The sequence below is a fragment of the Carassius gibelio genome, chromosome A7 (genome assembly GCF_023724105.1).
Source record: "Carassius gibelio isolate Cgi1373 ecotype wild population from Czech Republic chromosome A7, carGib1.2-hapl.c, whole genome shotgun sequence".
NCBI classification, from domain to species: domain Eukaryota; kingdom Metazoa; phylum Chordata; class Actinopteri; order Cypriniformes; family Cyprinidae; genus Carassius; species Carassius gibelio.
Genome location: NC_068377.1, coordinates 2,993,225 through 3,019,036, shown reverse-complemented (window position 1 = coordinate 3,019,036; position 25,812 = coordinate 2,993,225). Strand labels below are relative to the sequence as shown.

At 35.9% G+C, this 25,812-nt stretch overlaps 1 protein-coding gene across 4 annotated transcripts in view; it reads left to right on the top strand.

Moving 5' to 3' along the window:
* The first annotated feature begins 982 nt into the window (after nucleotides 1-982).
* LOC128016421 (probable E3 ubiquitin-protein ligase HECTD4) overlaps nucleotides 983-25,812 on the top strand; it is an 89,299-nt gene continuing 64,469 nt past the window's right edge. Inside the window, exons 1-19 of one of the 4 annotated variants that reach the window (XM_052600911.1) lie at nucleotides 983-1,535; nucleotides 3,762-4,339; nucleotides 5,987-6,076; nucleotides 6,425-6,552; nucleotides 8,804-8,912; nucleotides 13,211-13,349; nucleotides 13,977-14,147; nucleotides 15,071-15,263; nucleotides 15,698-15,856; nucleotides 16,132-16,245; nucleotides 17,078-17,218; nucleotides 18,178-18,407; nucleotides 19,384-19,526; nucleotides 19,626-19,696; nucleotides 19,830-19,935; nucleotides 20,157-20,277; nucleotides 21,428-21,550; nucleotides 24,838-24,962; nucleotides 25,079-25,232. In XM_052600911.1, coding sequence (XP_052456871.1) covers nucleotides 1,389-1,535; nucleotides 3,762-4,339; nucleotides 5,987-6,076; nucleotides 6,425-6,552; nucleotides 8,804-8,912; nucleotides 13,211-13,349; nucleotides 13,977-14,147; nucleotides 15,071-15,263; nucleotides 15,698-15,856; nucleotides 16,132-16,245; nucleotides 17,078-17,218; nucleotides 18,178-18,407; nucleotides 19,384-19,526; nucleotides 19,626-19,696; nucleotides 19,830-19,935; nucleotides 20,157-20,277; nucleotides 21,428-21,550; nucleotides 24,838-24,962; nucleotides 25,079-25,232 — 3,042 coding nt within the window. In that variant the 5' untranslated portion in view covers nucleotides 983-1,388. Of the gene's footprint in view, nucleotides 1,536-3,761; nucleotides 4,340-5,986; nucleotides 6,077-6,424; nucleotides 6,553-8,803; nucleotides 8,913-13,210; nucleotides 13,350-13,976; nucleotides 14,148-15,070; nucleotides 15,264-15,694; nucleotides 15,857-16,131; nucleotides 16,246-17,077; nucleotides 17,219-18,177; nucleotides 18,408-19,383; nucleotides 19,527-19,625; nucleotides 19,697-19,829; nucleotides 19,936-20,156; nucleotides 20,278-21,427; nucleotides 21,557-24,837; nucleotides 24,963-25,078; nucleotides 25,233-25,812 lie in introns of all 4 variants that reach the window. The other 3 variants (XM_052600910.1, XM_052600909.1, XM_052600908.1) reach the window with 3 other exon arrangements.

Below are 25,812 nucleotides of genomic sequence, written 5' to 3'. Positions count from 1 at the left end.
TGTTAAATAAAACCAATATCTTTTATGCATTTAGTAATCTAATTTTATTAACCAGTCAGCTGCTGACCGTCAATGATCCAATTCAACCTTACAAAAAAAAAAGCGATAAAGACTTTAGATAAACATAACATTTGTTTACTTTTTATTGCTGAAAAGAGAAAAAAAAAAAAAAAAGGGCCGGCCTAGATGAGAAAAAGTAATGCAGAAGTAACGTAACGCATTACGTTCCATAAAATGTAACTAAGTAACTCAATACTGTAAGGCATTAATTTTACATTTACATTTAGTCCTTGGCAGACACTTTTATCCAAAGCGACTTACAAATGAGGACAATGGAGGCAATCAAAAACAACAAAAGAGCAATGATATAAGTACTATAACAAGTCTCAGTTAGCTTAAACGCAGTACACATAGCAAGGGCTTTTAAATAATATAATAAAGAAAAAGAAAACAAATAGAAAAAGAATAGAGCAAGCTGGTGTTAGAGGTATTTTTCATAATTATATAATAAATGAAAAGAAAATGGAATACAAAATATTCGAAAGTTAGTTTGAGAGTTAAGTTTAGTCATCAGTAGTGTCCCAAAGTAGTGTCATCAGCAGTGATATGAAAAGACATGTTTCTGAATGACAGAACCTAATGATGCCATGTAGACAGAGAAGAGAAGTGGTCCAAGAACTGAGCCCTGAGGCACCCCAGTAGTTAGATGTTGTGACTTGGACACCTCACCTCTCCAAGATAATTTGAAAGGACCTATGTGATAAGGAAGACTCTAACCATTTTAAAAGTATAATTTCCCCCAACACTGATCAGGACGTTTCTATAAGTGTCTGCTAAATTAATAAATCATTATAAATGTTAATGTTTCCTGTTAGATGTCAAATATTCGTTTAGAAGATGCCCATGATTTAGAATGCATTGTATAGACGTCTATCAGCGATTTATACAAAGCAGATGCATTCCAGATGAAGAGATCTTTAACAGACATCGTGAAGACACCACGGTGTGACTGAACTGGTTTAGTATCGCGTCTGACAGACAGCTGGAGCAGGTTTGTGCCACTAAAGCGTCGTTATTTCGGTGGCGGTCAGCGGATTTCAATTCAGGAACCGTCTGTGCAATCGTGTCAAGTTTGGAAGGAGCGAGATTTGTCCCGGTGTCACGCCCACCTTTCCGAAAACACTGGAGCCTGTCGAGCTGAGAGGCCGGCGGATCGATGAGAGGCCTCGCCTGGGCGTCGCACATCTGCGCCCCACGGTAGCCACAGCGCGCTCTCGATGATGATGATGATGATGACATCTGTCGCCGGCTCGAGCTGAACCAGATCCCGTCGCGCGCGCTGCATTTGATGTTTGACCACTTTTCCCGTTTTCCTCGGAGGAAAAGCGATGGGATCGGGTGCTGTGGATTCCTCCCAGTGGCTGTCAGTGAAGGAAGAGACTATTTTCCTCCACGACGGACTCATTCGGGTCACGGACCTCGCGGAGCTGCCCAGTGAAATCGGGGCGTCCGAACAAGGCGAATCCGAGCAGGAGGTGTGCGTTTATCAAATAGCTTTCATTCCCTGTAATTAGCTTAACACCAAACTTACCTCGGTTCGCATGGATAGTAGTTAATATTCAGCCAAAACAGGCGTGTCAGATAGCAGCATGCTAACCCTAAAAGGTATTTTCTGTGTTTATTCGAGTGGTTTTAATCCCATCTCGCGTTCTACCGGTCGTTCGCTGATGTAAACACGCTCAGCCCGTTATTAGCCGCATCAAATATTAGCGCTTTTACAAATAACGCCCTGTCGATTTGCGTCGATGTCGGCGAAGCTTACAAGGTGGTTAACGTAAATGTTTATGTCGGATATAACGAGAGCCTCACGGTTTCTGTGTGTCTCTGGTGTTAGTTTGATGTGTTAGCATAGCTTCGACAGAAGGCTAATGTTAGTAGCCGGAGTTGAATCTCTCGCTGGCCTGTGGCAGATATCGACCTGCTGTCTGTGAACGATTCATATCACAATCTACGGTGGAAAACACATATGCTTAAGACAATGCGTGCAATTCTGCTCGAAACACGACAACCTGGAGTTTTAATAGCTACTGGTGTTTACTTACCCCCCCCCCCCCCCCCCCCCTCCCCCTCAAAGCAACCTAAACCTTTAAATGTTGTCCTAATCACACAATGTCATTTTCCTCTCAAGTGTTATTAAACTGCGATTACAGTCATGTAGCCACGGCTAAAGGGCGTTGTTAGTCGACATGTACTCTCTATGTGTCCCAATTCGCACACCATACACCCTAAATAGTCTTCGAGATTAGAGTTAGTGTGCCCTAGATAGTACAGTGGCTCACTGGATTGGTGTGGACTATATGATCATATTAAATGGATTATATATAAATCTTATATTGGAGGAAATGTCTTGTAACTTGAGTCACTAGCTTGCATTTGTTTAGATCCCACAGACCCCCAGATATATGATTGAGTCCCCATCCTAAAATTTAATTTAAAGATCTCTATATAGAGAGAGTTTCTTGCAAGAAGACCCCCTTTATATAGTGAGAAAATACTTTTAAAATGAGTTGCGTTATTACGTTTGACATTATTGCTTATTGTAGTACTTGACGGTTTGATATTTATTTACTAAATTACTCATTTGCGTGCTTATTTGGTTTAATCAACTATTTAGTCTTAAATTATTTGTTTGTTTTTACATTGTTTGAATCCAGGCTCCGCTGCTCTGCTGTCTGGTGCACACTTGGTTTTTTTGGTTAATTAAGTGCACCCTCCAGGTATTTGAAGAGCACTTTGCTTGCATAAAGTCTCACTATTTCTCTATATTCGGAATAGATGTCGAAACACAACACAAACTACCAAAAAAAAAGTCTAAACCATGGAGCATAGGGTGAAGTTGGTACATTATGAAGCGATGATTTGGGACAGATATAAAGTAATCGAATTGAAGACTCTGTTGTTGAGTGTCATTTGTTGTGAATTGGACTAAACCGGTTGCTCTTGTGTGCAGCTTGGAAAGGGAAAGACGTGTTGTTTTGTAATGTTCATCACTAAAGGTCATGAGTCAGATGTTTATCGAGCACCAGAACAAACTTCTGACTCAGTACTTTCAGTCATGTCCATCTCGAGATGAAGCAAGTTTTGTGCACTTCTTTGGGAATTTTTGTTTGAGCTGTTCCATAGGAATGTGTATATTGTGAGATATATCAACGTTAACCAACATTTTAAGAATATTGTGATTATAATTTATTGTGATATAATCTTACCCACCACTGGTGCAACTATAACTATTATTGTAATAATTGCAACTGAAATAACTTACAAAATCATTACCATCTGAACATAGGTTGTTCTTTATATCTAAAACGTTACAGTGGACAAAATTACATTGTATTTTATTTTATCATAATTATATTTTTATAAAAAAAAAAAAAAAAAATTATATATATATATATATATATATATATATATATATATATATATATATTTATTATTATTATTATTATTATTTTTTTTTTTTTTTGGCCAGTTTTTTTTTTCGGCCATTAATAATTCAACTTATAATTTTGGGGATGTGTTTCCATTCTAGCTTTTAAAGGGGCCCACGTACTTGTTCATTAATTTTGTTTCATAAACTGTCCACTTGAAATGTTAGATACAATCCCTGAATTCGACAGCGTTGGAGCGAGTGACTAATTTTAGATGAACCCGATGAAGGTCTTGTGTCAGAATATGCTTCAGGTTTTTCTGTGCTCTTGCAGATCTTGACGTTCGAGAGCAAGAACCCAGTGGAGCTCGCCGAGCGCCTGCGAGCCGTCTGTGGAAACCAGAGCAACGCTTACACCAGACTTCTGGAGTACCGTCTCAATGCTCTGCGTGGCCTGTGGGGGGCGCAGCGGCAGCTGGCTCTGGAGGAGCAGCAGGAGCATGACGGGGTCGTCCCGGGGAGCGCCGGAGGGGCCGACGACGAGACGCTGGCCCTGCTTAAGAGACAGGGCTTCCTGCAGCCTCAACACCACCACCATCACACCACCGATCAGGCACCGTTTACCTCACGCGTCGGCCTCCTCTTGGTGTTTCCACTTCTGCAGTCACAAACCCGGCACGACCCTGCGCTCTGCGGCGTCACCGCTGAGGTCCTGCTGGCGTGTCTGCGTGACTGCCAGCCGCTCAGCCTGGGCAAGGAGCCCGCAGACTGCCTTAACGGCCTGGAGAGGTTGCTCTGCTCCTGGCTGGAGGAGAGGAGTGAGCCGGAGGGAGCAGCGCAGGCGAGACCCCTGCTGACCCAACAGCAGAGACAGAACGCAGCGGCTGCTCTAGTGGCTCTATCATGTGCAAGGTGAGCGCAGCACAACGCCGCTTCATCTTCAGCCTCATTGCAGAGCCTTCAGTCACTTTGCAATACTTTGCAATATCAATGTTTTTTTCATGCATTAGGGCTGTTAACAAAATGCACATTTTGAATATTCGTCAAATTTAAAATACAAATCTACATTTCTGCAATGGAATTTTAGTTGTGGCTGCCTTATTAGTGGCACACGATATGTGATGAAGATGTTAGTTTTAAGTTGCATTTTAATGTTTTGTTAGCCTATCCAGTGGAAGCTGGATAGATGCGGCGCTACTGCGCTGTAAATTACAAATATTGCATTGAAAGAAAATATTAATGCGGGAAAATCTTTTTTACGTTAAAATTGAAACCAAGCTGTTCACACAGAATGCATATTTCATGCATTTTCTAGAGGGATATCTATCACCGTTGCACTCGCATCTTGCACAAAAGAGCCAGCTGCTTAGAAAGCCATATATAATTATAAAAACACTTTATGAGCAGTTTTTTCCCATCCCACTGCATCTAATGTTTTTAATTGAAAAATGTACTCTGTTATTGGCTTTCCGCTCTTTGTATTAAACTGTGCATACATGCCTAACATGATGCTGTTTTTATTTTAAACATTATGCACTTTTTTTTCACAGATAGTCATGTTATCTTATGCTTTGAATAAATGTGCATTAGTAATATTTTTAGCTCGATGCGCCCTCTTGAGGTCTCAGGAGAGAAGCCAAAAGCTTTTCTTCACCCTAACTTAAATTATGCATTTTAAATTAGAATATAATTCGAATTTTGATAATATTTAAGTAAAAAATTTGAATGTAGTTTTTCAGCCATTTTGACAGCCCTATCCATAAACACTGAAACCGAAATTAAAGTTTTGATGCAGCTTGAAACCAATACCGAAAAATTTATTTAATAACCAATTAATTGATCAAATGTATTTATTAAATCAACACTCGAATACAAACTTAAGTTGTACGAACATTTAAATTGAATATTTTTTTTTCAACTTTTTAATGACAATTATGTTTCTCCTTTAGTTTGTTGTTGAAATATAAACATTTAAAATATAAAACTTGTTGCCTAATTTATTCAAACATACATTAAATAACAAAGACAATGGCTTGAGTAAAAATATAATGAATGTGTAATAAAGTGCATATATTTACCAAAAAGTTTTTTTTCTAGCCGACTAACGAGTTTATGGACAGTGAATGTCTTTGTGAATGTAAATGTGATGTGACATGTTACTTACTGATGTCTTTCTGTGGGTGAAACACTGATTGAGTGATTATATGAGACATGATAGGTTTCTCTCAACCCCTTCTGATATTCATGTCAAGGTTATTTGGTGCTATAACTAGTAGTAAAGAGGAAGAGATGATCTCAATTTTTGCATCTCAGTACAGTTGCACCAGTTGTCAAGTACAGTACTCTTAATGTATGTTTGGCCCTTTTAAACAATCAGTTTATAGTCAATCATAAATGGTAATCTGAGATACACTGCACTTTACTAAAGTGTCTCAGTGTCTCTCCTTCAAGCACTTTTGATCTGATATGTCTAGGAAGGAGTCTTTTGATTTGATCGCTATATCAGTCAAAAAAGGAAGGAAAATACAGCAAGGAAACTTGTTCTGTCTGTGTTCGCAGGGGTTCCCTCAAGACGTTCATTCACACTGTCCACCTGCTGCAGAAACAGACCGATCTGGGTCAGCTTCCAGTGGCTGATGTTCTCTACAGGTATTATTACTGTCTGGGAAGACATGTTAAACTGCTTCTGTTAACTGTTAACTCCTACGAATGGTGCAGAATAAACAGGGTGGGAATTATGAACCAGTTTTAAAACTGTAACTTTACTAGGCGGAGTTGTATTTTCGTGTCGAATGTGTTTATGAAAGGATTTACTGGTTGCTTGATTGATATGATTTTTCAAAATGGCAAATCCTAATTAAACTGCTTTGGTCATGTGACTGTTTCCACCAGCCATAAACATCATTCCTCCAGTCTTCAGTGTCACATGATCCTTCAGAAATGATCGTAATATGATGAATTGCTGCTCATGAATGTGTAATATCCTCTGATTTGCAGACTGCTGCTTCTTGAGGGAGGTCCAGGCTCGCCGTCCTGCTTGTTAGGGGCGAAACACAGTGTTTCGTGGGGCTTTGAGGACATGCTGCCCACACCAGAGAGCAGCGCCGCTGGAGCAGAGAGCAAAGGTGAGGGAGGAATGATGGCTGACCAGTGCTCGCACCTGCGAGATGGCTGTAACAGTTGAAAGCACATAGTTCTCTAAAATGCCATTGTGTGCAGTAGCATTCATTTTTACCTTAAAGGGGGGGTGAAATGCTCGTTTTCACTCAATATCCTGTTAATCTTGAGTACCTATAGAGTAGTACTGCATCCTTCATAACTCCAAAAAGTCTTTATTTTTATTATATTCATAAGAGAAAGATAGTCTGTACCGATTTTTCCCGGAAAAACACGACCGGCTGGAGGCGTGACGTGTGGGCGGAGCTAAAGAATCAGGAGCGCGAGTAGGCTTTTGCGTTGAGAGCATGTGGAAGCTGTGACACCGTGAGGACAAAACCAACCAAAACAAACCATTGCTAACAGTCAGATTCAGCGTATATTTATGATCCAGAATCAGATCCAGAGGCTGAAATTTAACAAGAGCAGCATCAGCAAAGGCGGTATGCTATGTGGTATGTACTGAAACTGTATATATTTGCTTAGCGGTTTTGGAAAATGACTAAGTTCCACTTTATGTCGTCTTTTTTTTTTTTTTTTTTTTTAAGCTGTACATGTGGAAAGTGCAGTTTGATGACAACAACACATGTTGTTTACTTGATGTGCTTATGCGCCGATAGCTAAGTTAACAACACAGAGATATTTGAAGCAGTTTTACTCACCGCATGTGGTTCCAACACACGATCGTGACCCTTTTCCGTTGGGACTGCATTATCCTTAAGAAATAAACGATGTGCAATCCGAAGGGAACAAACACAAACACTTGCACAACTCCGTTGATGCTCTGTAAAAATAAACTCCATCCACTGGTCCCTTAATGCTGTTTCTCTTTTGGTAATCTGTGCAGAGTTGTCTTGCCCTGGCAACCAAAAACACACTTCTTTTGTGACTTTTCGCGACGCTCTCGCTCTGATCAGGCTGTGCTCAGCCTCTCTCTGCTCTGCTATACAGGAGCGCGCGCTCTTCTTCTTCACTCAGGACCCATATAAGGAAATTCCGCTCCATCTAATGTCACACAGAGCCATACTCGAAAAAAACTTTCCGAAACTTGTGACAAACCGGAAGAGGTTTTTTTGGAACAGAAATACTCCTTCAAACGTACAACTTAATTTTTGAAACTTTGTCCATGTTTAGCATGGGAATCCAACTCTTTAACAGTGTAAAAAACTCAGTATGCATGAAATAGCATTTCACCCCCCCTTTAATGGAAATGTCTGTAATAACAAGTTTCAGAAATGCTTCAACACACAGTACGTGGGGCTCTTTGATTTCTGCAGCATGGATGGAATCACGGGATCCAGTCACAAAAATGGAATTTACAGTTACAGTGGCATGTGGAAGTTTGGGAAGCCCTTGCAGAATCTGTTAAAATGTGAATCATTTTCAAAAAAATAAGAGCGACCATTCTAAATGCATGTAATTTCTTTATTTAGTACTGTCCTGAGTAAGATATTTTACATAAAAGATGTTTGCATATAGTCCACAAGACAAAAAAATTACTGAAATTATTGAACTGAGAACTGTTCTTCAAAATTGTTTTTCTTCATATTTTACTTTAAACCATAAACCTCTGTTGTGCAGCACTAATTGTTATTTAATTTTTGTATTCCTTAATTTGATAACCACAGTTTTTGGTAATAAAGCTGTATTTAATTTAGAGATAAGTCCGAATTTGCTGGAAAAAGCAAACAAAAACAAACATTTTCTAGGGCCTTATTATTGTAAAGATTTTAATAAATTCTTAAGTTGTATCACTTCAACTGATTAGACATGCTCTTTGATTATTACTAATTGATTAAAGCATTAAAGTGGAGTAAAACAGACAAAATGCTATTTGTGAAAAATAAAGAACAGATTTCAAAGGCCATAAACATAATTTTGGTTTAATTTTAAATAATTGTTGTTAAATTTTAGGAGTTTAATTATTTAAGTTAATTAGGCATACTTTATGATTATTATTCAGTTTACCATTAAAATAGAATAAAAAATAAAAAAAGTCTAGTAAAAAACAAACACAAAAGTGGAATTTGGGGAAAAATACGGCCGATCTTTAAGAGGGCCCTCAGCATACCAGTGCAATCCCTGCTCCTGTTTTGCTGTTGACGAAGTCATTTTTCCCTTTCAAAGTTGATTTGTGGTTTCTTGCTTCCTCTCACACTCTCTGTCATCTCTCTCTCTCTCTCTCTCTCTATCTCTCTCTCTCTCTCTCTCTGTTTGCAGACACAGACCTGGGCCGCTGCCTGGCTACAGATGGTTTCTATCTCTACACGACAAACTCTTTCGGGAAGGGCTTAAGTAAGCTTGGCTCGGGGCAGCATGGGACACTGAGGTAACTCTAAAACCTCTTCACCTCCTGCCCTGTTTTTCTATCTGTATGATAACAAACTGTTTAATTCATTAAAGAATAGTTTCTTCTAACCCAAGCCAATTGATGGTTGTATGATTGCTGAAAAATATTAATATAACATAACTGAATGACCTCACTTATTAACATATCAGTCCGTCAATTATCAACTGCTCACAAGGCTGTAGGTGCCTAAGACATTTCTATTTTTAAAATGAGCATAAACATTCATAGCATTTTTAAAAAAAAGTTTACAGATCAATTGAGATTAGAACAGATTAATTTAGACATGAACATTAGGTTTAAACTTTAACACAGAATTTCATAAGACACAGTACGCGCTAAAACATTGTTATTGACATAGTCAAAATTACAATAATACAATTGTTACATTGCGTGAAGTAAAAGTGAATATATTATACCTGTATACTCCGCCAAAAAAATTATAAAAAAAAAAAAGTATGTGGCACCGGTCATCCTTCACATTTAACATGAAAAACATCAATAGACTTACTGATGATTTTTTTTTTTTTACTCAAATTTAACGAGACACTCGTCTGTATTAAATTGTTCTGCTTTTTTTTCAACATGCACTTAAATATTTATTCGCTTTTATTTTGTGCTGCAAATATGAAACAGGAAAATATAATTGATTCACATGCCGCTTGAAAGGAGGCGAATATCTCTCTACAAATTAAAGAGCATAAAAAACATTTATTGTTTGTATTTTATCTTAAAATTGACAGAAGGCTGAGGCTTTGTGTTATAACAAAAAGTAATAAAAGCCCAGAGCTTATTGCGATTAAAACGTTACCTCTTATTTCCAAGCATTTATACCATAATTAAAAGCTTGTGAATTGTCACATGATTTTATTTACTTCAGAAAAATCAACATAACAAGAGTCAAACAAAAATGTTTATATATCAATGGTAAATTTTTATGGTTATCAACCAGTGGAATATTACCTTTTATTCTTTCAATAAATAACAAATCATTTTAATGCAGCTAGCTCGTAATCACGACTTAATACGTGGAAAACAGGAAGTTTCTCGCTCAGCACAATGGAGTGCATCGTTTTGTTAACTTTGTGGTTTATTATTTTGAGTCATTTGGGATGCAGTGACACAGAGGACCCTCTCACAACATATTGCTTTATAAATCTATTGCGTTTGCTGCTCAGAAATGTTCACATAATCATGCTGCACGTATCAGTAGCTCCGGCACGGTTAGTGCTCACACTGCATGCATACCAGACCTAGTTAAACTGAACCCGCTCTTGCCTACCTCTTCCAACCAACCGCTGCACGGAGCGATCACATTAGTCAACCAAACCGGGCTTTGGGGGTCAGACGCGCTCGGGCACGGTTCACATCCTAAGAAAATAATCGCACAGCCTAATTGATATTCTGTAATTTAATCGACTAATTGAATATTCAAAAATCCTGACGTGCTGCATGATTGCGTGAAAATTTATGAGCAGCAAAGGCGATAGATCTGTAGAGTAATATATTGTGAGACGGACGTGTGTTAGTGTGTCCCATTCGACTCAAAATAATAAACCACAATGTTATCAAAACGATTCACTCCACTGTGTTGAGCAAGAGCGCTTCTCTGCTGTCTTCTCGTGCTATCAGAAACTTTCTATTTCCAACATATAAAGTCATGTTTGGTTCCAAAACGCAATAAATCCATTTTGATCCATTTTGATCTATTTTAGGAAAATATATATATTTTTTTATTTATATATTTTTTTTTACCAAGAAAGTGGCAAGATGAAAACCACTATTTTCTGTTAGAAACTTTCACATAGCATCTTTAGGTTATAATAACATAAACATTTAAATCCAGATTTAGATTCAAAGATTTATTATAAAATGTCATTTATTTTTATTTTTTTTCCCAAAATGCAATAAATCCATGGAGTTTTTTTTTCTTCATTGAATCAATATACATGTTATATTTCATATTGAAACTGTTGAAAATACACAACAGTGAGTTGATGCACATATGACAGTTTTTGAACTTGGTCAATACTAATCTTATATACAAGCACTGGCCTAAAAATGCATTCATCAGTCATCACTTCCAAAATGAATTCAACGGTTCATCTTGTTAATGCTATAAATTAATTACAGCAATAAAAGAAAATTTAATCATGAACAAGAACATGAACAACAACATCACATTAGACCACAGAAATTCAAAAATTATATTTCCCTTACATTCAACTAGCTAACAAAAGTGAATTCATCCTTGGCATATTACATTCATTTAGTTAACAAAAACAAAAACTTAAATGACATTAATAAAAACACTTACACTGACAAGCTGCGCAATATTGCGTTCATAATCGAATGCTAACGTGATATTGTATAACTTGTCAGTGATGTATGGCTCTGTGTAATAAACGCCGCTCCATCTGAAAGCACACAATGGAGATTTATCACAGAACAGGCTTTACTGATGAGATGCACACGGCAATCACATGCAGTTTATCATGCAGCCCTTGTTTGTTGATCACAAAGTAGATGAGGAAAACTAGGATGCCGGGTGTATTCAGAGCGCTCCCATTACACTCTAGATTGTGTGGAATGGTGCGCTGTGATTGGTTGTTACTGTCTAGCGTGCACGGAATGGTGCGCTGTGATTGGTTGTTACTGTCTAGAGTGAGTGGAATTGTACGCTGTGATTGGTTGTTACTGTATAAATTGCGTGAAATGGTGCGCTGTGATTGGTTGTTACTCTCTTGAGTTTGTGGAATGGTGCGCTGTGATTGGTTGTTACTCTCTAGAGTAGGGCTGCACGATATTGGGAAAAAATTACATTGCGATATTTTATTTTTCTGCGATATATATTGCGATATTAAATAAAAACATTTCTTACAAACAAAAATGGGATGAGCACACTTACATTCTCATTTTAAACGATTTAAACATCGACACCATCGTGTCAATTGATTAATATGCGCGAGGGAGAGAGAGCGAGTGTGCGGCCTGGTCTCTCTCTCTCTCTCTCTCTCTCTCTCTCTCTCGTGCGCGATCTTTCTCTCAAGCCGGTGACAGGTGCAATATTTGAAAATGGATAATTATTAATAAATTTTTTTAATTACATTTATATCTGGATATATGTCAACCTATAGACTTTCAAACATCTAAGTGTCAAGAATTAATATGAATCTGTGTACAAAATGACATATAAACATATTTTCCTATTATATTTTGCCTGGAAATGCTTCCAGCACGCTTGCGTGTCACGTGAAAAATAGGCGTTGGTTCTATTTCTAGCATGCACGTGTTTTCCGCGCGGCTCGGGCCACACCTGAGATGCGCGTCTCACGCAGGCAGTCTGCAAGCTCTAATCTGTTAACATGGGAGCCGTCTTAAAAACGGACATGCCACGCAGCTGAGACGCTTGCGCCACGCATCTATTGTGTCGCCGGCTTCGCGTTTGCGCTCTCTCTCTCTCTCTCTCGCGCGCGCCCTCTCTGCCCATACAGTTAATGAATAACGGAGCAACTACAACAGCCTACATCGCACATCCTGCGATGTGACTATAGTGTATTCGTACATCGCGATATCGATGCTTAAACGACACATCGTGCAGCCCTACTCTAGAGTGTGTGGAACGGTGTGCTGTGGTTGGTTGTTTCTGTCTACAGTGTGTGGAATGTTGAAAAAAGGGAGAAAACGTGACAGAATAACTCAACGGAGATTTTACTAAAATTAAAAATGTACTTACTTAAATAACAACCAGATCCCATACTGATTTTGGTGGAAACATTTTTTATTTTTTATTTTTTTTAAGTTGGAACCAAACTCTTCATTTAGACAATGAAAAAACATGATTTGTGAAAATTGTTATAAAGTTATCTGCTTTTGCAAATGAACCCTTCATAAAAATATGCAAAAGAAGATAACTTTATTACAGTTTTCACAAATCATGTTTTTCATTGTGAATTCCAATTAATCTCAATCAAACTGCAGTTGGGTTATTTTGATTGGGTTAAAAATTAACAAAAAATACATATAATAAAATAAATATAATAAAACTAACACAATAAAACACAATTAAAAAAACACATGATTTTTTTTTTTTTTTTTTAACTGAGTTATCTGTTTTCAAACAAAGACTTCCAATATATGTGTGTATATATAGCATGTTTGTTTTAAAGCTCCACTGTAAAAAATACCAAATTCCACGAATTGTTGACATATTTGTCAACAGAATTGTCCTGGCACATCTCTTAAACATCCAAAACGTCTTCCTCTGCTCTTCCTCCCAGGGGTTTTGTGTACTGTCGGAATGAGGAGCTGGAAGCAGGATGGTTGGCGCACAGCAGTGGCTTTTTGCTCCACCGTCCAGCCTCTTTTGACAGCAAACCTCATCAGCTGTGCCAGGTCCTCGATCCCTTCACACTGCAGGTACGTCCCCTGCATCTCAAACCATCATCCTGCACACTGCAATTTTAATCTTATAAATATAAACAACCATATTTTTTCTCCGTATTATTCAGCATATATGGGTAATAAATAGATGGTTTAGTGTCAACTTTTTAGTGTAATGATTTTTTTTTTTTGTTTCACTTATAGTGTACACATCCCCTCCAGCCTGTAGTTAAAATTTCTGTTTGGACTTTATTAACATATGTATGTTAGTATGTTAATCCAACTCCTGAAATTTTAGTTAAAAGTTAAAGTTGATAATGTCAGATTTCTTCTGAATTCTGCAAGCAAAGTTGCAAATGGTGGAAATTAAGTTTGAATCTTCAATGCGTCACATATTTTCCAATATTTAGATGTCAGTTTCAGATATTAAATCCATTTTATGTCTTGAATCCTGTATGAATGGCCTGTATGAATACCTGTAAAGAAGAAAATGTTAAATAAAATGCAATACATTTGGAATATTCTGGCATGTTACCCTTATTGAATCTGAATCAGATGTGTAACATTTTTGATGAACCTCTGAGATGATGTTGTATATTGACTTGGCCCTTACAGATGCGTTATTTGTGGAAGCTTCTAGTTCCCTGTTTCTCTCTGTTGAAGGTTTCCCAAGTGGTAGAGATGCCGCTCCATCATTTCCCAGTGGGCAGCAGCTTGACCAGCCTCCGTCTGTGTTCTGATGGTACCTTCCTCTACTGGGTTTGGTCACCTGTCAGCATCAACGAGAAAACCCAGAAAGGCCACTCTGTCTTCATGGATGTCTTCCAGCTTACGGTATGAACTTCAATATGTTCTCTGTGCAGATTTATAGTTGCATTTACAGTTCTCTATTGCATGCAATAACTGGTAAAACTTGTTAAATAGAAGTTCACTTTAGCAAACTTGTTAAAAAAAGATAACTTTTTATAGATAAAAATTGTATACTTTAAAAGAAAATGCTTAAGTATGAACTGAATGCACTTAATTACATTTCATTTGCAATTAATTGAAAACGTTTTAGTTCCATCCATACTAAATGCAATTTTAGTTAAGAATTTAAGAGTGTTTTTTGACCAACGTAAAACAAAGGTTAATTTGTATATGTAATTTCATGGTAACTTGTATTGTCTTTGAAATATGGTAAATGTACTGACAGCTAAAATATACTTTTAATGTTATTTCTATTGACAAGAGTATGTCATATTTAACTAATTAGTAATTACTCATTTGTAATGGTGATGCTGCAATTTAGTACATATATTATTTCTAAATGTTATATTGAATAACAAACTGCAGTTAAAACGATAATCAACTACATTACATGTGCTTAAGTATGTAAGTCAACCCTTTCAAATAAGTTCTTTAAAGTAGGACAAAAATTATAAAAACATAATTATTTAAAAATGTAAGCTAAAGTAAAACTTGAATTTTATATGATTGCAAATTACACTTTTTAAAAGTGTACTTAAGTGTGCTCAGAAACAGTCATGAAAGTGTCTCTCTTTAAGTCACTTAAGTGGCCTTTTATTTCATTAATACTATATTACCTGCGAGTCCAGTTTATTTTATTTTTTTAAATATACTTTTAAGATTTGAAGTATAATTAAAGATCAATACAATTAAGTGCACTTCTTTAACAAAGGAATTATTGTAAATGTTGCAAGTAAACAAGTGTTCGATAAACCATTTCACAAGTTCCCACTGTGTGTGTTTTTCAGACTGAGTCGGGTCTGTGTGTGGCCAGTCCTATACAGGATCGGGTGATCCTGTCGCGAAAGGAAGGCGAGTCATCGAAGTGTTTGAATGAGCTGCTCCTGAGCCGTATGTCTCGCTTTCGTGCCTCGCACTCGTCCACGCTGGCTGCTCTCACCGGCTCTGCCATCACCAACCCCGTCAAAGAGGAGCAGTCGGGTAATGCTTCATTTTATTGAATGTACACTTGTAGTGTACTTCAAATATTTTATAACTGGGGATGCATGATATTATTGGAAAGTTATGGGAATCGGCCGATAAAAGCTTAAAAAACGGATACCGATATATCTTGCCGATATGACGAATAACTTTAGTTCGTTTTTTTTATTAGCAATTTTGTTGTGTGTCTTTGTCTTTTTAAATATGTCTATATAGTTTTTATACATTTTTTAGTTTGTTGTTTCAGTACATGAAGTTAAATGAAAATGAAAATTCATTTTTTTAATGGTTTTAGCTTTAGTTAATTATAATAACCCTGGCGAATGGGAAAAGTAGAGCAAACTTCCAGAGCTGCAGGTTCATGTCTCTGCTGTGCTGTAATTCCTCAGTGTTGATCGTGGGCTCTTGTTGCTGTTTTATTCTCGTCCCAGTAGTCAACACAAGCTGTGGTCTGTCTATAAAAACACTGAGGAAGACGCCGATGTACGTGTGCGGGACGTATCTGGTGATGCTGGCGCCCGCTCCAGGTGTAGCTGGGAGCTCGGCCACACGCTCGCTGTTCGGTGGATCCAGTGGCCTTTCTTCCCTCAAGAGTAAGATCGTTATGCCCTAAACAATTAATTTACCTTTTAATTAAGGACTGTTTCATGCTCATCTCTATCATGGATGGTGTCAAAATAGCGATTAATCATTCACTGTTATCCATTCTTAACATCGCTGTTACCTAATTAAATACAGGACAATTAAAAAGAACTGCTTTTTTAATAGCATACATGCAATCCAGGAGTTATTTACATTGGAGCTTTAATTAAACATTCTCAAGCTCTCCTTACCATTTTCATTCCCTGCCTTGTGTTTTCTTTCCTAGTCTTGGCGTCCAGTTTGGTGTTTAACCTAGCTGACGGTCAGTTTAGCAGTCGTGCGGATCTGGTAGATGCTCCAGGAAGCTCTCTGGGTCGCGGGGCTCAGGTTGCAGGACTGGGTAAGAATCAGACATTTCTACACGTTAAGATACTTTCACATTTAACATGATGCAAAAAAAGCAAATCACATATCAGACTAATTCACCGATATGCATTGGGACATTAAAATATAAAAAAGACATGAGCACCGATGAACATTTAAAATATTCAGTCCTTCTCTTCTGGAAAATGGGCCAAAAATGCTGATTACTTTTTCTGTTCATTTTAAGCAGTTGAATATATGGAGAAACAAAAAACATCTCTTGAAAAACTACAAAAAAATTAAGGTTTTGACCAAATTAATGTTTATATATATATATATATATATATATATATATAATAAAAATGATGGTGACACTTTCTGTTAAGCCTGTATTTATAATGCATTGTAACTTATAACCACAAATAGGTAAATGTTGTAATGTGTTGTTACTGTTGTTATGATTATTTATCAGATGATACAATACAACACATTAAAAGGTTATTTATAAAGCATTGTGAATGCCTTAAGAATGGCCTTAGGCTTCATAAAAAAGTGTTACAAAATGACAAAAGCACATTAAAAATACTAAAATGTATCTGAAATAAACTGAAAATCTAAAAGTAAACACTACATCAAAATATTAATAATACTAATAATAGTATTACTATATATAGTAAAATACAGTATTAAAATACTGTAATAGTATTATTAGTAATATTGTAATAGTGTGTTGTATTATTTTTTTAATGTTTAATGTTTTTTATTTTTTGGCTCTTGGGCTTGTTTTCCGTTCTTCAAGTGTTCCTGAAATATGTCTCTTTAAGTGTTGTATGAGTACTGATGTTCTGTTTTGATAATTCTTGTTGCAGGGGCCTGTTATGATGCACTTAACAACTTGATCTGGACGTGCTCCAGCGACTACATGGACCAGTGGTGTAATCCTGGGAACCAGGCCTTTCATCATGTGTGCCAGCGACTGGGCGTCAGTCACCTCATCAGTCAGCCTAAAGGTACTGAAACTAAATGTCTAAGTTAACAAAAAGTACAAAACCGTTAGCTGGAATAGATTTTTGTATGGTGTAAGATTGTACAACATAACATTTTTGGCTTTTCTAAACATTACACCATGTCCAAACCAGGAACACTTGCAGGCGTTTAATAGCGATGAAAGCTTATTTTGCTTAAATGTCCCTTGTGAAAAAGAAATGTGCTTTAGCATACTTTTAAAAGAGCACTTATTACAGTCATATATACTTTAAAGGAATATATTTGTGTAAATGTTTTCAGACACATAACTGCATGTTAATTGCATTTAAATATAAATGTATTCTAATTAAAATTTATATTAAATGCAATCAGCTGAAATTTAGTGTGTTTTTGGGTGACTTAAGTAGGACATATTTTTCTGTTGTCTTTTTGAAACATGGTCAAAGTAGTGCTGAATCTACTGTCAAGCATTTGTGATGAACTACAATATGTATGTCTTGTCTTTAAAACTATTTGTAATTACACATTTGTAATGATGAAGTTGCAATTTAGTAAATTTAAAATATATTTTAAGTTCATTACAGTTAAAATTATAATCAAGTGCTTTACATGTAATAAAGGTTGTTAGTCAAAACATCAAAATAAGTGTACTATAAAACACAACAAGGGATTATTAAAGCAATGATTTAAAGGTGTACTTAAGTGTGTTAAGAAAAAATCATGAAAAAGTCACTTAAGTGGCCTTTTACTTCATTAACATAAACAGTTTCGTTGTTGTTTTTTTATATACTTTTAAGATTCAAAGTACACTGTCAAGTGCACATTCAAAACAATTAAGTGCACTTCTATTTCACAAGGGTTTATTGTGCTCATAGGCCACTTGCTCTTTTAAAGTAATTTTTTTTTTTAGATGTGCTGATATTTTGTAAATGAATGACCTGTATTGGTTTCCCAGTAATATGTTTTTGACTCTTTATGACAGAAGAAATGATAGACACATCCAAAGTGATAAACCAGCTGCTCCATCATGTTGGTGCCATGTGCATCCATCAGCTCAACCTGCTGGCAGCCAGCAGTAATCTGCACCTGGGACCCTTCATCGGGAAACAGCCCATGGAGGCCTGCCACTTCAGCTCCATATGTGACGTCATGGAGAAGGCCATGGTCAACGGAGACACCTGCATCATCCGCTGCATTCTAGTTGTCTTTCAGGTGGGGTTTTTCTAGAATAATTGGTAACGATACCAAATATTGGTTTTGGTACCAATAAATGATGATCCACCAACAAGACTTGCTCTTTAATATCTGCTAACTCTTTATTGTCATGGTCTCCCAACAGACATTCTACTGACTACAAGTAACTTTGCAAGTACATGGGTCAAAGACATTAAGATGTCTGCATCAAAAGAAATGTACAAAAGTAAAAAAATGTATGTTCATTAGAACGTTTTTGGAGAATAAAATGTCAAAATTTGGTTGAAATAATGTTACATTGTCATTCAGTATATGTCATTCAAGCAACATGCTTATTCTGACACGTACATATTCAAATATATAAAAGAATAAGGAAGCGTATTAAATTTGATTGTGTTTTAAATTAGTAAAACAATTTCACTGACAAAACCTATGATAGTGGAACATTTACATTTTTTTTTTTAAATGTACAACTAATTAGTATTTGGAGTGAAAGTAATTAATCTTTTAATATGTCATAAATAGTTTTTTGTTGTAAACATGCCTGACAAGATTGTTACACTGAATGACATTTTAGTGGGTCTCTTCTGTAAATCATGGAAAAATATGTGATATTAAATGTTTGCTCAGAAAAACTAAGACAAAATAGCAATTAAATTAAACTGATTATTTTTTCTTGATTTAAAGCAGTATTACACTTATTGTTTTTATGCTTAAACCCCACATGTAAACCTATTCTAACTCTAACCCTACCAGTCCACTAATACTCTAATGAGAGTTAGTAGATATGTAGGTGCAATGTTAATTAGTCAACAGAATGTGTTAAAGAGACCATCAAAATAAAGTGAAACCGAATATTTAAATTAGATGATTTTTTAAATTACTTTTGATTAATTTTGAAGGATGGAACTGTTCAGTGGAAGTGATCATTTTGTTAAAATATTACAAAAAGGTTAGAAATTTAAATATTATTTATTTTATTTTTTTCATCAAGGTTGTGTTCCAGTTTTTTAATCTAAATGCGGAGCAGAACCGAGACGGTGTGAAGCGCTCTGGACTGTTGCTGTGGCAGTTACTCATGGCTCCTCACGATCAGATAGAGCCGGAAATACAAAGAGAAGTGTGTCTGGCCATCAGGTGAGCCTTCAAAGGAAGTCAGAAAATCCCAAAAGTCAAAGAATATCTCAATATCTGGAATAACTATAAACTTTTTTTTTTGTCCATTTTTCTCATCAGCTCAGGTTTAAACTCTTTGTACCAGAGTGAATCTGAGTTGAACAACCTGCTAAAATTTGTTTTCACCGAGGGTGAGAATTGCAAATAGATACACATAGAACAAACAATCATGCTTAATTAGTCAAATTAGCATGGGTTTACTGAAATTGCCCAATTTCATAACAGTGCCAGTGATAACGGTTTGTTTTTTTGTTTTCTCTGCAGGGGAGAAGAACAGTGGTTTGTCTCAATTGCGTGATGTTATATTAAACAACCTTGCTAACCAGTTACAGAAGAACCGCTTTGGTAGTGAGGACGATGATCACTACAGGTAACAGTTTCACTAGTCTTCAGATGGAAAGTGCTCGAGTTAAATTTAAACTGCTTGCTCTGTTCACTTCTGTATTTTACTCCACTAGCACACGTTGCATAAAAAAAGATTCATTTATTTTCTTGTCATTTCAACAAAAATGTGTTGTTATTCACCTTGACAACTGTAAACATGGTTAATGTCTGTCATGTGCAAGCCCTTTCTCCCATCTTCTCCTGCAGGTTGAAGGATGAACTGTTGCAGTGTATCTTGAAGACTGTAGTGCGCGAGTCGTGTCTGCTCATCACCAAATGTCAAACGGTTTCCACGGAAGACCTTCAGAAGCTTCTCTCCACTGTACCTGTATGTGACTTTAAGCATTCCTTTGATAAGATATACTTTTTAACTTTTAAGTGAACTGAATTAATGTTGAAAGATGCAGTTCTACAAGCTGTTAGCTTTCATAAGCCTTGTGAAAAAGAAGTGCGCTTTTAAATAAAGATACTTCATTACTAAAATAATATACTTAATATATACTTAAGGGTAAACTAAAGGTAATGTTTTCACACACTCAACTGCATGTTAATTGCAATTAAATTATATTTATTTTTTATATTAAATGCGTTTAGCTAAACTGTAGAGTGTTTTTGACCCACTTAAGTAGGACTTAAGTACATCTTCATGTAATGTAATAATGACTTCTGTTGTCTTTGAAATATGGTTAAAAATGCTGAATGTACTGACAAACATTTGAAACACTAAAAGCATAATGTATTTAAATGTAATTGTTAAGTTTAAATTTAGATTAAATACTTTTAGCTGAACTTTAAGGTGTTTTTGACCCACTTAAGTAGGACTTAAGTATATCTTCATATTTATTTTTAACGACTTATTTTGTCTTTGAAATATGGTAAAAGTACTGCTGAATGTACTGACAAACATTTATGATACACTAAATGCGTAGTGAATTTAAATGTAATTGTAATTAATCATGTGCAATGATGAAGCTGCAATTTAGTGCCTTTAAAATTATATTTATTTTAAAATTAATAGTTAATAAGACACTGTAGTTCAAATGATAATCAAGTACTTCACATGTGCTTTAGTATGTTTGTCAACACATCAAAATAAGTGTACTTTTTGAAACATGACAAAAGATAATTTAAACAATGATTTAAAATGTATTTTAAAATAAAACGTAAAATTTGACATTATTTCAAGTACATTGAGTGTACTTGAATGTTTTTAGAAACACAGTCGTGAAAGTGTCTCTTTAAGTCATTAAATGGCCTTTATTTTGTTAATACTGTATATTATTTGCAAGTACTTAATTTTTTTTTAAATACACTTTTAAGATTTGAAGTACACTACTAAGTGCACATTCAATATAATTAATGAGCTTCTTTTTCACATGGGAAAACACATCCATAATTAAAAAAAAAAAAAAACAATTCTGTATAAATGATACAGTTTACTATGATCTCATTAACTGGCAGCACTTCTACATCAACAGGTAGCGTCACCAAGCTTGCGTTATCTAATGGCTGTGCAGAACCATTTGCTCAGCAACACCATCCTGCTCCACCCGGACGACATTGATGATAGTGACAGCTCCCTACAAGGGGAAACAATGAAGGTACAGGTAAACATCCCCTTTAAAAACCCTACGTTCTCTCGGATTGGTTATTGTGGACTGATGGTGTCTCCATCCAGGAAAGGAGGAACATACAGGAATGCATTACATTGGTATTAAATTGGTTCAATATGTGTGTTTCTTCAGAAAGGTTTTTTTTTATTAATTAATTTATTTTTTTTATTAAGTAATTCAGTGTATTTAGTGTCCATTTTATTTATTATTTGGTAAATGTTCATGTAATAAGCATTGCTAAATGTAATGTAGGTTTTTTTAGAAGGATAGGATGTCCACTTTCTGTGTTCCTCTCATTAACAGACATTAATTGTGTTCTAATATCTAGTGAGCTGCCTTCTAAGTGATAATATGGTTTATATGGAACATGATCAGTGACCTATTTGAAACACACGGTATGGGCAGCATCTCTCATAAATAAATCATAAATAATTCTAATCTAACAACAACAATTTAAGCAAAAAATACAGCAGTAGCATACAAATGTTGGATGAAAAGCAGCATTTTTAATAAGGTTGAACTATATCAATAGGTTTATTTTAGGAAAATTGGTTTATTTTCAGTTTTGACTTTGTGTTTGGGCTGGAAAGATGTCAAAACATTGAGGAAAACAGTGTTAACTCAAGGGTTTATAACAGAGCCACTGTACCTTCTCTTGTAAACAAGAGGTTCGCTTAATTATTGAATGTGCAATTGCAGAGTACTTCAAATCTTAAAAGTATGGCAGCTAATATAATTTAAATTAACCCTTGTGCATTGTTCAAATCCACTACCCTTTCGTTATGTTTGGGATGAAAACATACACTCAATTAAACTGCTGTAAAAATGTATCAGATAAATAAAAAATATTTTCTTTTTTGATAAATCTATCAATCAGCCTCAGTCCAGACCAAAACTACCAGGCTTAGTTTCTGACTTTTTTGCATAGGCCTATCTGAAGGGTTAATGGTCCCACCAAGTGATAAACTGTAAAAATAAAAAAAATTACCTCTTCCCGAAAGGAAAAAAAAACACAAACAATCAAGAATGCATGATTATATGGTGTCATAGCTTTGCTATCAAAAAATGTCGTTATAATGGAAGTCAATGGGGCAAAAACAGCCACCAACAACAAATGAGGGTGAAAAAATTAAAATCTAATGCTGCACAAAAACTAAAAATGCATCAAAGCCAATGTTGTTACTAATCCTTGACATGCCCAAGACTGTGATAAAAAGTCTTGTACATTTTTACAGCAGTTTAATTTAGTGGATGTTTTCATCCACGAACATAAAAACTGGGTAGTGAATTTGCCCACAGTGTATCAAGTTTTGAAAATAAGGTTTGTCACCAAAAATCATTCCATTTGCTGAAACACATAGAAAGCTGTGGCCAAAGTAAGACTCAACTTTACCCCCCAGTGGATGAAAAATGTCCCAAAAAACGTAGAAGGGTTAAATAAGACCACTTAAAGGGTTAGTTCATCGAAAAATGCAAATTATGTCATTAATAACTTACCGTCATGTCGTTCCAAACCCGTGAGACCTCCATTTATCTTCAGAACACGGTTTAAGATATTTTAGATTTAGTCCGAGAGCGCTCAGTCCCTCATTGAAGCAGTGTGTACGGTCTACTGTCCATGTCCAGAAAGGTAAGAAAAACATCTTCATAGTAGTCCATGTGACATCAGAGGGTCAGTTAGTAATAATACATTTTAGTCCAAAAATAGCATAAACTATGACTTTATTCAGCATTGTCTTCTCTTCCGTGTCTGTTGTGAGAGAGTTCAAAACAAAGCAGTTTGTGATATCCGGTTTGTGAACGAATCATTCGATGTAACCGGATCTTCTTGAACCAGTTCACCAAATCGAACTGAATCGTTAACTTAAGCTGTTAACTTTTTTAATGTGGCTGACACTCCCTCTGAGTTAAAACAAACCAATATTCCGGAGTAATTCAATTCCGGAGTAATTTACTCAAACAGTACACTGACTGAACTGCTGTGAAGAGAGAACTGAAGATGAACACCGAGCCAATAATAGCTAGCAAAAGCAAAAGAACCGGTGAACTGTTTTCTTCAACCGGTTTATTGAATCGAACTGTCCGAAAGAACTACTGGTGATCCGAAACACCGATGCAACCGGTTCTTGTTTTGTTCGTTATCTGGCTCGGCTGGGTGTTCATCTTCAGTCCTCTCTTCACAGCAGTTCAGTCAGTGTACTGTTTGAGTAAATGAATTACTCCGGGATATTGGTTTGTTTGAACTCGGAGGGAGTGTCAGCCACATTAAAAAAGTGAACAGCTTAAGTCATTTGTGGATTAATGCGTATTGGAGACACGAACAGTTTAAAACGATTCGATTCGGTTACATCGAGTGATTCGTTCACAAACTGGATATCACTAAACTGCATTGAACTCTCTCTCACAACAGACATGGAAGAGAAGACAATTCTGAATAAAGTCGTAGTTTTTGGACCAAAATGTAGTTTCGATGCTTCAAAATATTCTAACTGACCCTCTGATGTCACATGGACTACTTTTATGATGTTTTTCTGACCTTTCTGGACATGGACAGTATACCATACACACAGCTTCAATGGAGGCACTGAGAGCTCTCGGACTAAATCTAAAATATCTTAAACTGTGTTATGAAGTTGAACGGAGGTCTCACGGGTTTGGAACGACATGAGGGTGAGTTATTAATGACATAATTTTAATTTTTGGGTGAACTATCCCTTTAAGTGAGATACAGAAACTTACATCACGGTTTCTAAACACACTTAAGTACACTTTTAAAAAGTGTACTTTTTAATACTGTCAAATTTAAAAGTTTTGCTTAAAAGAATATTTTTTATAATAATATCAATCTTTTTTGTGATTTAAAGAAATACAAAAAGCACTTGATTATAATTTTAACTGTAGTGTGTTACTTGATATTACATTTAAGTTGATATAATTAAAATTTGCATCTTCATCATTGCAAATATATTTAAGTACACTTTAACCATATTTCAGAATATAAGTAATTATGATTAATTAGCTCAAAAAGCACTTTATACTTAGATTGCACTTAATATAAATTTAAACTATGATATCTTTTCATCTTATTGCACTTAACTTGCAATGAAGTGTGGCTGAAAACATTGCATTAGATGTATTCTTTTAAGGTATATTGTTTCTGCACTAAGTGCTCTTTTTGAAGTATGCTAGAGTGTACTTCTAGTTCACGAGAGTTCTGTAGCAGCTGTAGATGTTCTCTCAGAAATGTGTGTGTTTACTGTACGTGTTCCCGTCAGGAGCTGCAGACCAGCATCCTGTCACTTGCCTCGAAGATCCTGGTTGGATGTGATGAGGTTCTGGAGACCCTTCAGCAAGTCACCAGCTCGCTCATCAACAGCAGCATCAGCGATCGAGAGGCCAGGTGCGTTCGGATATCAGCAACACTTCTCTGATGATGCTTTATTTGTATTTGTACGTGCATTTAACCACTTTCTTTTATTTATAATTTTCTCTACACTCTACCTTTTTATAATCAAGACTGAGAGGACTTGAGCAGGTGACGAAGGCCACGATGTTGGGTCACTTGCTGCCAGTCCTCTTGACGTCACTGATGCACCCGAACCTTCAAACCCTGACGCTCGCTGATGCTCTCATGCCACAGCTGGTCCAGCTGGTCCTCTATACTAGTCAGGTGTGTATCACTATCAGAAAGAGCTGATCTGCTTGAGACCTGTGAAAAGATGGAGGCCAGCCAGTCTGTGACTCACTGCAATTATCTTTCATCATATGGAAAGTGTTTGACATGGATAACACCTTCATTTTTATGTATTTGCTTCCAAATACTGTATGTTTATTTATTCAGTATATTACCTAATCGATGCATCATGTCAGTATCGTACACCACCACCAAGGCTGCATTTATTTTGATAAAAAAATGCAGTAAAATCAGTAATATTGCAAAATATTATTACAATTTAATATAACTGATTTCTATATTTTTATATTGTAAAATGTAATTTATTTCTGTGATGCAAAGCTGAATTTTCAGCATATTTTCTGAATATTTTCAGTGTTGTGCTGCTGAATATTTTTGTGGAAGCTGATACATTTTAGTTTTCAGGATTCTCTGATGAATAGCATCAAAATAACAGCATTTATTAAATATTTTTGTAACATTATACATGTCTTTACTGTCATTTTTAAACAATTTAATGCATGCTTATTGAATAAACTTATTATTATTATTTTTTTTTACCTTTAAAATAATAAAT